The following is a 16566-nucleotide window of genomic DNA, read 5'->3' as shown; positions in this document are numbered from 1 at the left end:
TTCCAATAAGCACTTTGGATCCATACTCATAGCATTTTAATGACTAAATTTTTCTAGAGGCTAGTCATTCGGGTCTCTCCTTAATTCCATTTGATAGGTTGTACAGTGGAATTTATTAAGTTGCTTAAAAAAAAAAAAGTCACCCCATAGCTGTATGCCATGCCATTCCCTTCGTCTTTTTCTTTTTTACAACAGTTCTCAACACAACAGTTCTCAACAGCTGTGCTTTTTGAGTAAAGTCTGCAACAAATACTATGTATTTTTCCAAAACCTGAAGTTTAATTGCATTTCTGTGTGTAGTTTCATCTGCAGCAGAACTATGAATTGAACCATCAAATTGTCACTAGTGGATAGTCACGTGATCTGCACCTATGACGTGATTTTTACATTCATGCCTTCATATGCTTTTTGTCGTAAGAGAAAACCATCCAAGTACATACTCACCTTAATATTCTAATGTGTCTCAAAGAGCATTCTGTATCTTCTACCAATGTTTTCCAGTGCAGTATAATACTAAAAAATCTACATAAGTATTTACAATTTTTTTTGTTTTTTTAATGACATTTCACTATATTGTTTACTGAACTGTGACTTCAGTAGTAGAGGTGAATTATTCCAATTCGATCCATTTATGACAGTTGTGCATACTTATTTAGACAGCTGCTCTAAAAGTACTTTTGCAGGTCGCTGTGGTAAACACTGTGCAACTAACAACTACAACATCAACTTCTCAAGGTACACTCAAACAAATACAAATTTGAATGTATATGCACTTTGTCCAGCACAGGTACTCTCTTCAGTTACTAATATAAGGACACAACTATAGTTGCTAGTTATAATAGAAGAATAAACTTACTAATAGGCACTAATTTTCCTACAATTACATTTTCAGGTGAAGACCCACCAAATAAGAATAACAGGGATACCACCATTTAGTTGCATAAAGCGTTTGAGAATGTGTTATCTGAGATCTTTAGGGACAAGTGTCACTTGATAACCAACATTAACCAGGTAAATTCTCAGGAGTGATGTAGCACAGCAGAGTCCCGAAATCCCAAGAGCCCTAAGTGAGTTTGTAACACATACACTGTTATGTAATGAGCGTGGGCCGCTTGATCTCTCCTGCCTGCTGCACTCTCTCTATCCCCTGCCCCCCCTCCAAAGAGTCCTAGGTGGTCCTGTTACAAAGACCCAAATTCATAAATATCCTCCAAAACTCCTCCTCCCTCTTTGCTCAAAAGAGCAATAAAATAATCCAGTCAATGCCTACAACACTTAGCCTGCAATGAATTTCAAGCAGTCTTAGAGAATGCATAATACAGATGATCTTCACACACTATTTTGAGTATATAAGATACTATTTAACTAATGCTGAAATTCACACTAAGGTTGTGGGTCTTTTCCAAAAGAACTCTTACAAAAACACAGAAAAACCTGCTTGTATAAACATTTACTTGCCATTTAATATTCTTGTAACAAGGGAACAGTTTAAGTTGGTAAAGGAATATCGAGTATATAAACTGAAACAACTTGTACTCGAAGGAAAACACCCTATGTGCACCCTAACCTCTCCACATACCAGAGTTATCTGTTTTCAAATGGATCAAAGAGTAGCTGACAGCAATGGAAAGAAACTCATCAACTTTTATGAGTTTTGAACCAAGATAAAGTTGAGCAATTCCACAGTTCCCATATGATTTTCTGGAAACACACTTACAGCACCAGTCACTGAATATTGGGAACTTTAAACACTATTTCCGCTCTTCAGAAACGCTGGAGGACATTGTCCTACAAAATGAAACATCTGTTAAAATATGTATCTTTAAGTTCTTTCCATAAATATTTACAGATTCCTACTGTGTCATTAGACAGCATATTTATTTGAGCTATGTATTAAACAACAGGGTATTTAAAATATATTACTTTGCTGCGACAGTAAATACTGATGAACTAGGAAGCTGCTAAGTAATCTAACATAAAATTATTTTAATAAACCTAACAGGATACACAGATTTTCACACTCATGCATAACATTCCATCCAGTGCTAATTCTCAAAAGAAACGACTTTACAGGGAGACTTTTCCTCACTGAGAGAAAATTAATATAGACCATAAAGAATCTCTGCATGTAGTGCTAAGACATTCTTAATATGAGTCACATCCTATACCATATGTCTTGCATACCAAGACAGGCAGACTTGCATAGGGCCAATACTGGTCAAGCCTTGGCTGAATCAGCGTATGGCTGTTCTTCCAAAATTTGGAGCTACCCAGACTTTCTCATGAAGCAACACAATAGCAGCTTTAGCATTTGTGCTGGTATGGTGGATTGGAACAACATACTCAGCTGTAAAACAATATCATTTAAATATCAACCATAATATTTTTGGGATGAATTGCATATTCCTATTTTGGCAAAAATGAATTTTTACAGCTCACATCACTCCCTTTAAAAGCAGAAAAGTATCAAATTACACAGCATTATGTTGACCAGTTTCCAGTAAGCGTAAGTCATACCACAAATAACATTTGTAATAGCTATTCATGTGTACTATAGAGATGCTGCCACTTTAAAGTGTAAAATACGGGTTTTCTTAAAAAGATTTAAGAAACTTTATAAACGTACTTGAGTACGTGAGTATTATGTGATATCAGAAAGTGAAACCAAGGAGAAAGAGTGCAACTGTCCAGCAGTGCTCCCTTCTTCAGGAAAAAAGCAAAGGCATGTTGGAAGCAAAGCCCTGCATTCCTTTAATCATTCTGTTTTCATTATTCTCTAATGGTACCATTAGGCTGAATGATGAACCTGGGGTGTCAAGTAGTAATCACACTTAAGTATTAGGTATTGCAGCTGCAGCACCAACTTAGCGATGTTATACTAAGCATCTGCTTACATAAGTTACTGCACCATAGTATGGACCCTGGTAAACAAATATAAACAAATACAATTCCATATTCTCCTATTCTTTCCACTGTGAATATATTTAATTGTCATATTTAATCTCTCTTTTGGAGAGCTTTGTCTGTACATGAATTGTTGCATTCACATAAGATCGCATAACCATAATAAAAAAAGAACTAGTCCAAAAGAACTACTCAATTTGTTCCATTGAGCATAACTGTTCTTTTCTACAGCTTCTAAGACAAAAAAATCCCCAAAACCTGTAGAAAAAAGGTTATTTGAAAAACACCCTGTATAAAGTCAGCATCACAGCACTTAAAAGAATGGTTCAAGAGTGGTTATTTTTTTTTTCCTTCAAACTAGAAGAAATCCTGCTGGCTGTTCTGCTTTATTCAAACAAGATTTCTGCACTTAATCTACAGTTAAAAAACTAAGGACCAACAGTGTTTTCACATCTTAAAGAAATTTCTTTAGTAGTGGATTTAAAAATTAAATGCACAAATTAGCAACCTTTCCAGCAACTTGGAACTGATATTTCAAGCAGAATCATATTATTGTCTCTTCCAATAAAAGAATAAGGATCATAAAGTGAATCTAGCAAACGTAAAGTTCAAAACTGACAAAAGGCAGTGATTCTTCAAACAATGCATAATTAAAATTTGGAACTCCTTGCTGCATAACTCTGAGAATGCTAAAAGTTTATAGGAGTTCAGAAAGCAACTAGACAAATTCATTGAAGAGAAATCTTTCAAGAGCTTCTAAGCACAAAAACGTCCCAGAACTACTGCTTGTTGGAGGCTGGAAGAGTGTACTGCTTGTATAACTCTTTGCCAGGCATCCATTGCCGGGAGTTGTCAGGATACTAGCCTAGAGGACCTTTCACTTCATCTAGTATTGATGTTCTCATGTAAAGGTGTCCAAATACGAATAAAAGTTCAGTGGAGGTTTACAAGTATGTTTAAGAAGTTTTAGCACCAGAGAACTGTCAAATCCATAGGAGTCACGCACCTACATCATACAGGTGATTTGTAAATGCTAATATGCATATTTGGACATGCTAAATACCACGTAAATCTCATCCTAAAGTGTGCCTGAGTTAACAGCAAGTACCCCTGCATAACTTTCCCCAAGGTTTGAACAACACGCATACAAGACACTACATCAAATTTTAAATAAATTCATTTTTTTAGAAGGTTGGAAGAAATAAAGGACTCCAAATCTAGCCTGGTGGGAAACTGGAGTTAGAGGGGAAATGTCCCCTTTTCATAATCATATAAAGAAAGAAATTATGAGTGAATATTACCAGAAATATTCAGTGGTTTCAAGTAAAAATGAGTACTGAATCTTATTATCAAGACCATTAGAATTACTGAACCATTTCAATTAATTCAGAAAGCAGCTCTACCCCTCCTGCCCCCCGAGTTTTTCCTAACACAGTCTAACTGGATCCCTTATATGCATGTGATATGTTAACATAATAATCCAACAAATCAATATACTTCTCCAAAATAACCGAGGAAGAAAAATCTGTTTAAGCTATAAAATATTTGTCAAACCAAATTCAAAATCCAGTTCTAAACCTTCCATAGCAATAAAGAACAAAACTCTCCTTTAGCACTACTGCACTGAAAGCAGCTTGTGATTATTCAATTATTTTACAGAATCAAGCTTTCCTCAGTTCAGAGGTGAGAGGAGAAGACATGGTAATATCCAAGCAAAAAGTAACAGAGTCATCCCATCTTCAGCAAAGGGCTTGGGGAATAAAAAAGAAAGCAACAAAATCTGGTTATTTAAATACCAGAAACAGATTACCGTAACAGATGTTAGAATTAAAGAATACAGCAAACCTCCTAAAAATTGTACATTTATTAAATTACTGGTTTTACTTTCTCTTTTCCTTCTCCTAGCTTTCACCAATGTATTTTTCAGCTATACTTTGAGTAGCTACCTTAAAGTAATTCTTCCACTTGAATTTTACTAGCAGACTGAAAAAGACTCATTTTTGAAATAGCCTTTCCTTACTTAACTGTTCTCTGCCTTTGTCATCACATATGTCAATTGATAAAAAACCAGAGATTAAACATTATTTAAGGAATCCAAAAAACTTGAGTGAAGAAGAAACAGCTCTCATGGTTTTCTCTGAAACAACAAAAAAGTCTCTCTCACAGAGACCTTTAATGTGCTTACACTGTGGCACATTTGCAGGAAGAAAGGTTTTTTAAATTTCCAAAAAGGGAACCAAGGAGTTAACCTAAGGAAATAAGCCCTATCCCTTCCTCTTAGAATAAGCTCTGCAAACATGAAGATGTATTTAACACTGCTGCTCCTTGTCTCCCTCTCATCTGCTGTGCTACTGATACTCCCTGCAAACACAAATATTAAAATATAGGTGACATTTCAGCAGCTTGGCAAGTGTTCTCTGCTTCCATTTATATAGACTAAGACAGAGAGAAGCTGTCATATTCCTAAAAGAAGAAATACAGTTTAATAAAGCCGAGAAAATCCTGTGATGGGGAAGATGAGCGACGAAAGTTTTTAGCAACTGAAATAAAAAGGGCAGCTTTAAATGAAAAGCAAAATGGGATGAGAAATCTGAAGCCATACACTTCTTATTCTCATCTTCAGTCCAAATTATTTTTGCAGAATAACAGCATTCTTGTTTAATATGGAAAAATTATATTTTTGTACCTTGGCAAATAGAGGAAGACAAAAACTTCCTGACCTAAGCAAAAAAAAAATGGGGCCTGGCTTTTTCCATCCAAGTCGCACAGAAAGATACACTAAAATTACAGATTTATAGATGATCTTAAAATTTTAGTGAGGCATTGATGGCTACACACTTCTTTCATTAAAACAGATGCAAGATAAAGACTTCAGGAACTGAGACACATGTATCTATTTAATGTTCTTTTCCAGGACTAATTTATCTATGTAAGACCGAATGCAGACACAAACTTGACCATGTCTTTTTATATAGCATCCTTACTTCATGGTGATGGTATTAGGTCAATGCTTTAGAAAAAAGAGCTGATAGATTTTTAATGGTAGAGCCAAATATGCTCATCTGTCAAGAGTAACATTCTCTTCTTCCTCTGCCTAATATATTTTTTAAATATTTCAGCTGCTTTTGCTAGGGCATGAATTAGGATATCACAATGTAAGAAAAGGGTTTTTTGTGTGTGATTGGCTAAGATAGCAGCATATTTCCACTACCCGTGAAAAAAGACCCTTTTGGGCTGAGAAGAAATGGGAACCCTAAATTAGTTATGCTGTAGTTTATGCAATCACATGTTATTAAATGGTATCTGCTTACAACCACAATGTTTTATTTTTGAATTTCAAAACTGATAAATAATTGTCATAATTTACCTGTGATTTCATCTCATAAAGTGTAGCATCCTCTGGAGTTAACTGAAGTGCTTCATCCCATTTGTGAATAGCTTCCCGGTACCTGTAGTTAAAATAATATTACAATCTCACTACATGTTAAAAGGGGACTTATACTAGGTATTTTTATTGATTTAGATCCTGGCATTGTCCTAATTAAAGGGCCACAGCATCTCATTAAAATCTACTATTTTTCTAAAAAAAAAAAAAAAGTACTTTGAACTTCATATGCCTTGATAGTCATAATTTAAAATTTTTTTCTAGCTTAAAAAGGTGCTAAAACTGAAGTCACCCTCCTGCATTTTTCTATTGCAATCCACTAAAATAAAGAAATTTAGTAACTCAGGTATAAAAAATAACAAGAAAATTCAAAGTAAACAGGTATACTTAAGATCATTAAATCATTCAACTTTAGGAAGATATACAGTAGCTTAGAAATAGGCTTCCCTCCCCTAAGAAACAGAAAAAATTATTTGACCAAAAATCAATAAGTCAGTAGAGAATTCCAGCAGCATAATTTGCTGCACAGTTGCAGCAAAGTGCAGGAGCAAACAGTTGCAGAAGTGCAGCCTTAAAAAAAGCTTCAGATGAGCAATAAGGATACTACCAGGAATATGGAGATCCACCAGTTCCATGAATCCTCTGTTACAAAATCCGTCTTTATTATGAAATTTTGGATAGGAACTCATTATTTCTATTAATTCTACTGCCAAGATATGAAAGCTATTACTCTTTAGATAAACAGATATACATACACATGGCAATTTTAATAATATAAATAAAACTAAAATAATTTTCATACACACTTATACAGTCTATTTCTCTCCTCCCTTCTTTCTCTTCCCCCATTTTCTAGTCTTCTGGCATACTTTGCACCTCAGAATTTTTTAGACCAGTACATGAAGACTTCAAGAAGTTCTGAATTGAATGGAAACAAGAGAATATATTGAAAAAGCAATGCAACCAAATTCTAGCTCTCCTTAAACGCTTCAGGTATTAATAACTGGCTAAAGACTATCTGATAAATATGGTTAGAATTCAAGTCAAACAAAGGGACATTTCAATGCATTTTCACATTTCCTAAAAATTTAGCTACTAGCTGTGCATTTGTAGTCTCCGTTCATTCCCCATGTGTAGGTGTTCAGGCTACAAGAAATATCACATTTTATACACGTTATCAGCATAAGCGTTGTTCTAGTTCTTTAGTTAATGAGGACTTTTTTAGTAAAAGATTATAGTTTTGTCCAGAACCTAGCACATACATAGCACAAAAATACTTTATTAGCCAAAAGGATTGCATGATTGTGGGAAGCCCTCAACTCAGACGATGTCTTGGCCACACAGTAAGCTGAAATACTGCTAATGTAGCCAAGATGTTTAGAAACAGAAGAGTCTGGAAAACAGAGCAAACAGTAATGACATCAATAACCATGAAGGAAGGAATTACATAGTGGCACTACGGAACAGAAAGGCAGCAAGATCAAAGTCACATTTAGAGAGCCTCTATTTTGAATTCCCCCAAAATGTAAGTCTGAATATGATAAAAGCTATAGGAAGAACATGCTACCTCTGAAGGAGCACCAAGTAGGCACACGTTCTCAAATCCTGCCGGGTTTTCCTGCAAATTTGTCCAGGGTCTGCCAACAGAAGACAGACAGGCAAAGGAAAAAGTGGTGCATTCAAAAAAAAGCTGTGCTATGTGTATATTTTGTGTATGAACAGGGCACTCAGTGATCCAACAACTGCTACCATATACACGAACAAAAGAGTGAACAGTAACGTGTTAGCAGAACACTCAGTTTGACCGCTGAACTTCAGAAAGAAGGTTTACTGAAGGTTTACAGTATGGATATATCCCCACTGCAGTGAAACATTTATTTTTTCAGTGCATATATTCCCACAAGAAGAAAGTCTGATAGGACTGTTCAATTTTTACAAATATGCAGGGGAAACAAGTTTCCATTGCTGTTCCAGGAAACAAATAGGATACTGTTCTTATTAAAAGAAATTGAGCCATGCTGTGTGCTCCAGTGACACACAACTTAAGAAAAGGCTCCTTTCTTCTGTAAAGCTATTTCTTTAATCAAAAGATTTTCTACCTCATTCCTTCGAGGAGAAAGATTATATACTGCATTAAGTATCAGATGTCCTACTGAGAATGCTGTCCAGGGACGTTAAGATACAGTTGTTAAGTCAATATTCCAGTAAATGTTTCGTGAAAATCATAAACCTTGGCTGAAATAAAAAGTAGGCTAAAACAGGAGTAGTGTCACTAAAATAAAGCAATTTCAAGTCTCAGCATCTGATGGAACTGAACTATAAGGAACCTTTACCATTGAAAGCAAGGAGAACTAATTTTTAAAAAATATAAATTCAAAAAAATATTATATCTGCTTTGGGTTCAATTAATATAGTTATAGAAGCTGAATGACTACTCCACTTGCTATTCCCAATTCTTTTCTAAAAAAGTAAATAAGGTCACACACAGAATTAAGTTACCAGCCCGTAACTGGTTCATATGCATCAGCTGAGCTGCAAGAACTAGCCTGTCAGGCTGGCAAAAGGCCGAGTCTTTATCAGCACTAACTTCCATCAGAAACAAGGAGGAGAGTCAAAAATCCCAAATCTAGTCACTAGCGATAGCTTTTTAGACTTTCAGAAGCCTCCAGTGTTGATCAGAGGGGCCAATAACCCCGTGTAGCGGTACAAGCTCGGGGCTGACTGGCTGGAAAGTAGCTTTGCAGAAAAGGACTTGGGCTCCCGGCGCGCGGACAACAGGTTGAGCAGGAGACAGCAGGGCGCCCGTGCAACAAAGGCGGCCGACGGCATCCCGGACCGCGTTAGGGAACCCGTCCCCAGCAGGCTGAGGGCAATGATCCTTCCTCTCGACTCGGCCCTGGTGAGGTGGCGTCTGCGGGACCGCATCCCGTTCCGGGCTACCCAGCACGAGACACAGGCGTGCTGGAGCGAGTCCAGCGAAGGGCCGCAGAGATGATTAAGGGATTGGAGCATCTCCCACAGGAGGAGAAGCTGAGAGAGCTGGCACTGTTTAGCCTGAGCGAAGAAAAGGCTCGGGGGAAGATCTTATTACTGTGTATAAAGACCGGAGGGGAGGGAGTACAGACAGCAGAGCCAGACTCTTCTCAGCGGTGCCTACTAACAGGACAAGAGGCAAACAGGGGCACAAAATGAAACGCAAGAGGGTCCCTTTCATGGGACATGAAGGAACTTTTTTATGGTGAGGGTGAGCAAGCACGGAAGCAGGTTGCCCGAGCAAGGTTTTGCTGTCTCCGTCTCTGGAGATGTTCACAACCCAACTGGACAACGTCCTGAGCAACTTGCTGCAGTTGACCCTGCTCTGAGCAGGGGAGGGAGGGGCACTCGATGATCTCCAAAGTCCCTTTCAACATCAGTGATTTTGTGATTATCAGAGACAGAAGGACACAGTAAAGTATGGCCCTTGGCTATGTTCTGGCTTGACATAAGTCTTTCTGTGTGTATTAGACAAGTAAACAGCTTATCTGTTTGTAAGCTGTTGTTTTAAGAATGCACTGTGTGCCTTCTGGAGGTCCTTTACAGTCCTGTCTTTTGCAGTTTCACCAATTCTAAAATCATACTCCACGTACATTTACTTACAGGAAACAAGATATACGTTTTCCAGCCTAAGAACTGCTTACAACTGTTCTGTACTAGAACGCCAGCAATGCAATTACAGAATACAATGTCTGTAAACTAGTTCTAACAATGCAAGAATAAGTGCTGACTCAGATACTGTCCTGAGAAGTATGTGGTTCCTCGACAGACAAAATCATGGAAACATGACTGCATTTCTTCAAAATAAGTGTTTTATGCAAAGGAAATTACATAGTTCATCATTCATTCACTTTCAATCAACAAAAGTAAAAGATGAACTCCCTCCACCTGGTGATACACGAACCCTAAAAATTGGTAACAACAATACGCAAGAGGAAAAGGAAAGGCTAGGAGTTACAGAATTTCCATCTCTGAGAGCTTTTTGTCTTAAGTAGCAGAATTCAGAAGCCCATTGCCTTTGTCAGCTGCTGTACCAGACAGTGAGTGGCATGCAAGTTCAGTCCCCCCAAAGAGTCTAGCCAGTTCTATTAAAATAACACACCATCCCAGCTGCTAGTCATTCTCAGGCTTGTTTAGGGCACAGAGGAAGAGCAAATCAGAATTCAGAGCTCCTATGTTGAACTCGGCCTTCAGGAACAACCAAACAAGACGACATGAAGCAAAAGGCTCTCTTCCCTCCTCTTAGTAAGAGGTAAGAATTTATAAAATCTGTTACTCAGGCTTTCAGGATGTATATTTTATCAAAGCTCTGTTATACAATATAGGGGGGGAAACCTAATAGGAGCCTTCCAGTACCTAAGAGGCTACCAAGACAACAGAGCAAGGCTCCTTACTGAGGCATGCAGCAGGAGGAAAAGAAATAGTGGTCAGAAATTGAAAGAGGAGGTTCTGAATGGATACAGGGGAAAAAAGAAAAAACAACAATAACAACTTTTCACTAGGACAATCATCGAGCATCGGAGCAGGTTGCCCAGCAGAGGTATGTAATCTCCATCCTTGGAGGCTCTCGAGACACAACTGGACACAGCCTTAAGTAACCTGGTCCGAATTCAGTGTTGACCCTGCTTTGACTAGACAATCACCAAGGCTTCCTTAATTTTTGATGTTGTATAGGAATACTATAAAAACATATCTAATATTACCATAAGGAAGTCACAGGATGTTAAAAACAGGCATATTTTGATTTTATAGAATATCCAATTCATATTTATTTTGAGAAAAGGTAAAATTGTATATACAATATTATATTTTTATATTTCAGACAATTTGTGTACATTGTATATAGTTTTATGTAACTAAACATCTAAACACAAACAATAAGAAATTTTGTTTTTAAAAATACTTTATACCATATTTTGAAGTATTAATTATTATTTGAGTACAAAGACAAGGCATACTTTTATCTGCTCACAGTGACACTTCAGTAAAATTGTACACTCAAAAAGATTATAGTGATGTAGTCAGAACATAATTATCATCTTATCTTCCCTATCAAAATGCCCAAAAAAAGTAAATTTAAAACTGGATACATCTGGGATGGTTTCAGAGTACAAGATTTGATGGAACTTGGCAATTTTTATTTAACTGGATATGAAATCTCAGAGGTCCCCTAAAGTGGGGAAACTGCTTTCTTCAGACATGTTACTAACCATCTGGGAGCTATACAGACTTGGCAGATTTTAATAGAGCTTGCTAAATGTATGAAACATTTCATGCTTACAATTCACTTTTTCAACAACACTTCTGGGAAAACAGCATCTCTTGAACTCTCAAATAAGATCATTAAGCCAAATTCATATTTTCCATAAAAATGTATTTAATTGGAAGCTTCTGGATAAAATAACAAACATGGTTCAAAATCTGATCTCCAATGTTTGACGGGAGCCCAATTTTATAAAGTAATGTTATTAATAAAAGTTTTTGATACGGAGGAAATAATTCTACTCATACACTGAAAAGCATATTAGAGTAGTTAAGAACAAAAAATTGTCAAGACCTTCCATACCACTGAGAAATATTCTCATGCAAGACATGAATATTCTCATGCATGTTTAATATGTTGCATAGACTGTGTTCCTCTTAGAGCATTAGAAAGAATAAACATGAAATACATACATGTAACTCACATAAACTAAAGCATTTGAAAATACTGTTTTATGTCAGATGGCAAATACGATGACAGATAAACAAGAAAACACCTAAGGAACCCTTTACAGGGTTTAGAGTCCACTCTGTAAACCTCTATAGTCATGTATTTTGCCAAATATCAGCCTTGCATTTAATATTATATAAATATTGTAAAGACACAAATATTGTAAAGACACAAATATTGTAAAGACACAAATATTGTAAAGACACAAATATTGTAAAGACACAAATATTGTAAAGACACAAATATTGTAAATATTATATGAAGTTATATGGTGTTGTTATATATAAAGATTAAAATCAAATGTCATTTAATGGGCGACACCTCTGTAGGAAGCTGCAATAAGCAATGACAAATAGGAACAAAATTGAGGTTTACCCATGGAAATTTAAATCAAGAACAGAAATGCAAATTTTATTACTCTTGAATCTGCAGTTGCATTATTGAAGGAATAAGAATAGACAATAGTAATCTTACAAGCTTCAGACAAGAACTGTTAGTTTCAGTAAAATCAGTTCATTACTTTAGTATCCTTAGATGAAAACGGCAATATAAAACACGTATCAGATATTGCAATAGATATTGTATTTCAAATGCCCAAAGAGAAAATATTTTGCAGATATCTTGAGTCCAAAGTCCGTGCTAGGTAATAAAGTAGTATTTTTTTTATTACTAAAAATGGAGCCTTAAATGCAAAGTTTCAGTTTCTCAAAATAGCTTCAACCATACTTCTATGAAAATAATGGGAAGAATAATGTAGAAGACATGAATTGTGGTGCTGTATTTGAAGCAATTTTGGGGTTGGATTCTGAATAAATAATTCTGAAGAAACACCAGATATCCTTCAGAAACACAGTAATACGGGCAGAACAAAGGCTACCTTTTGTTTTCTTCTTAACTGAACAGGAATTTTAGCCTTTCAACTTTTTAAGTATTTGTCCAGAAATGGCTGAAAGCTCTGTCTCACCTCATGTCACAGTCTTATTGGATGCCACAAATGACTCATGGGAACTAAGACAGGAAGTCAAGAACCATCCAGAGCACCACGAAAGCGAGCTTCTGGCATTTACCTAGCAGTCTTTCTTCCCCTCTATTAGGGCGACTTGCTGCCAAAAAATGAACGATGCTCAAGGGTAGGATAGTATTAGGAGGGCTTGATGTTCGCAGAGAGATGATACACAAAAAGCAACAGTTTTAGTCTGTTCACATTCTATTCTGGGTAGTTGCATTTCCTCTAGATGATATACTATTGCTACTTGTATTAAATAATATAATTCCCCTTCATTTTCTTTCCCATTGTTACTTCTGGCCTCTTTATAATGTTTGCCAGTTTTGACATCACACAGTAACAAGGATATGAGGTCTATTTAAAAAAAGAGAGAGAAAGAGATAAAGACACAGGAAACATGTAATTCTCTATGGCATTTTGAGATTTATAAAGGGCAATTACAATTTATCACTTATGAAAGAACCAATCAATCAAGTAAGCAGTTACTCCAGACCTCACGTAGCTCAAATGATTAGACAGTATTGATGTTAAACAACTATAAAATACTAGTCCATACACTAACAAACAAAAACGTCATACTGAAGGAAGTGAAATGCAGACATGTAATAAGTAACAAATCGATTTACGTACAAGGACAAAACACACATGATAAAGGCCATATACAGGTGGGAACTGGATCCAGAATCATCCGGAAGCGAAGAAACGCATCGGACGATTCCAAACCACGAGAGAGCTCGCCTGCGAGTCACGACGCTCGCTCGTCCTGTGGTGGCAAGGAGCGAGATGGCAGGAACGGCGAGCTGTGGAGGCGGCATTCGGTAAAAACGTTCTTAAAGGGGCAGCAGAGGCACGTTCACGTTTGTGCTCCAATTGCCAAGACACAGAGCTAATTAACACAACTTACAACACACTGTTTCTACTGACGAGCAGTCTCATACGGAAGTCAAAAGATAGAATTAGATTGATACACTGACTGCAGTACGACTTTGCATATACACAATACTGCCTAACGACTAGGAATAACAACAAGAACTATTTGAACTATCGCCATCTATTTCTCTCACAGCACAGCAAAAGAAGAAAATCAAAGCACAAAAGGGTCAACACAATTAACAGTTCATATGTTTTATTTACATTGGTAACTGGACAGGAACAAATAAGCCATTTATAGTTCACAGTACCCTATGATTCTGAATTTTAACTTAAAACTAACTCTTTCTCTTTCTCTGCTTTTATGACCCAAACCCACGTTCTTCCTAGAGAGGCAGATTTACAAAGAGTACTTTTCAGTTCTGGAAGCGCTCCCTTTCCATTAAACTGCCTGTGGACTTATAACACACTTTTACGAAAGGAGACAGGGCAACAGACCCTCGTTTCTTCAGATAATCCACAGCAGCAGTAAATTTGGGCTCCAGAAGATCCCTTCCATTCTTCTAAAAAAGAAAATCCGAAGCCATCAAAGCTGCACCTGAAGTAAGGACTGATGTCTCAACTACAAATATATGCCCTTTAACATATATCCCCAACTACCTTCTCTTTAAACATTAGATTGATCTCACTGATTAGATAAACACAATTAAATCTGACTCAGAGATGTCTTAACATCTCTACAAATGCTTTTCCTGCATGAAAGTTACCATCTACAAACTCTAAAAATGTCAATGATATGTCTTAATTTTAAACTTGAACTGTCTCACCTTGCCTTTTTCCAGTTTTGCTCAATATTTAAACTTCAATATCTTTGCACACCTATTATCAGATTATGACAAATTTAGTAAACTGGGCACCCTCACGACCAGTTAAAATATTTTGAAAAATTTTAAGCTACCTAGAAAGACCCAGGTTAAATAGCTCCCTCCCATGCTGATACAATGCTGCATGCAATAGTTGTTTGTTCTGGTTATTTAACTGAAACATGCTCATGTTTTATGACAGAAATTGATTCTGCAAAATATTTTCATTTTATTTATATTTATGATTTTAATTTTAGTATTTGTTTCTTCCAGTCTGTATATGACCAGCACTTCTAACACGTTTTTTCTGGTATGCCTCGGGATTCCTTCTCACTTTCAAGTCCACAAAAGAAATGAGCTACTAAAAGAAATCATTTCTGAAACTACATTCATTCAATTCTGTCCTCAATATAAAAGTCTTAGCTCTTTGCCATAATTTCAAAAGGCAAATACAAAAGTTTATGGATATAAAGTTTCAAAGTAATTTTAAGTTAGTTCTCAAAATTAGTAGTTTTGCACTCTCTCTCACCTCAGTCTGCTCTTTCTTGCCCTTACTTTGCATCAGCATAAAGACTTGCGCTTCTTGATCCAAGTCACCAATCTAATCCATGTTACCTGTCGAAAAGTTAGTTTCTTTTAAATGCCAAGCAACTCCCCAATCTAATTCTCCATCTGGCTGCAAAAATACAAAAAAGAGTTTTGTTTCAGCAGCAGTGACACTTGTACTGGGTTAACATGATGGCAAAACTTCACTGCTGCGAGTATGTATTTTTTGGTTGCTGAAGGAGTTCACAGTCCTTATTTTCCTAAGCAAGATAAACTGTGATATTCATGAAACACAGAATGCATTATAAAACAGGCATCTTAGTAAACAGTTTCCTATCGCCTTCATATTAAGAGCTATGAAAATAGTAGATTTTTCAGTTTGGCAGTGACAGAGAAAGATGCCTTAGCAAGGATCAATTCAAACAAAATTGCATTTTCAACAGAAAACACTGGAAAAATGTTGTTTCTATTCCAACATGCGATTCTGCTCCAACCCCAATGTTCTATCTATACAAACTTTTTTTTTTTTCAAATCAGCCCCTATTTAAATCCTTTTCAAAGACTCAAAATATTAACCAAATTCAAACTAAAAATGCCCTTTGAAAACTGACATGCTTCACTGAACTATGACTTCACTTTGGGACATGCGGTATTTTAGGCAGAACGTCAGTTTCACTCACAGGCTAAACTAAAGACAACAAAACACGCCTCTGTCAACATCCAAATTCACAGAAGGTGAATTTACCTTCATCAGAGGAGTTAACGGTGGTGAAAAGGAAAGCTTGCGTTACAGCTTCCAGACAGATACAACTGCAGATATACTAGCATTTCCTACAGAGAAACCCAAGCTGCAGAATTCCTTTCAACAAGCTTTTGCTATTTAAAAAGTTTAATAGGCGTCTTCCATTTTTAACAGTGCAACGGGATTGAGGAGCCAGCTGAAGATAAGCCACTATTCACTGCCAAATCTAGTACATGTCATAGCTGTAGATTCTGAATTTTGTCTTAACTGTCATTTCTCAATTTCTGCAGAAAATAAACAGCTTAAACTATAGCCTACTACATTAAATTTTTATTACCAGTCGACAGGGCAAAGACGAAACAAACTACTACTTCTAAGGTTTGGCATTTAGTTGCTAGAGCCTGTACACCTCCAGAGACTGGCACGAAAACATGTCCAGTACTCACTAACAATGGCAGGCCTGGAAAAATTACCAGTTCGAACTGGCTTCAGAATAGCAAACTT

At 36.6% G+C, this 16566-nt stretch overlaps 1 protein-coding gene across 1 annotated transcript in view; it reads right to left on the bottom strand.

Moving 5' to 3' along the window:
• The window catches only part of LOC138060928 (tetratricopeptide repeat protein 33-like), a 42614-nt gene that overhangs the window by 12531 nt on the left and 13517 nt on the right, over nucleotides 1–16566 (bottom strand). Inside the window, exon 3 of the mRNA XM_068927028.1 lies at nucleotides 6272–6353. Coding sequence (XP_068783129.1) covers nucleotides 6272–6353 — 82 coding nt within the window. The remainder of the gene's footprint in view (nucleotides 1–6271; nucleotides 6354–16566) is intronic.

The sequence above is a fragment of the Struthio camelus genome, chromosome Z, assembly GCF_040807025.1.
Source record: "Struthio camelus isolate bStrCam1 chromosome Z, bStrCam1.hap1, whole genome shotgun sequence".
NCBI lineage: Eukaryota > Metazoa > Chordata > Aves > Struthioniformes > Struthionidae > Struthio > Struthio camelus.
Note: the sequence above shows the minus strand (reverse complement) of the source record. Positions and strands in the feature narration are given on the sequence as shown.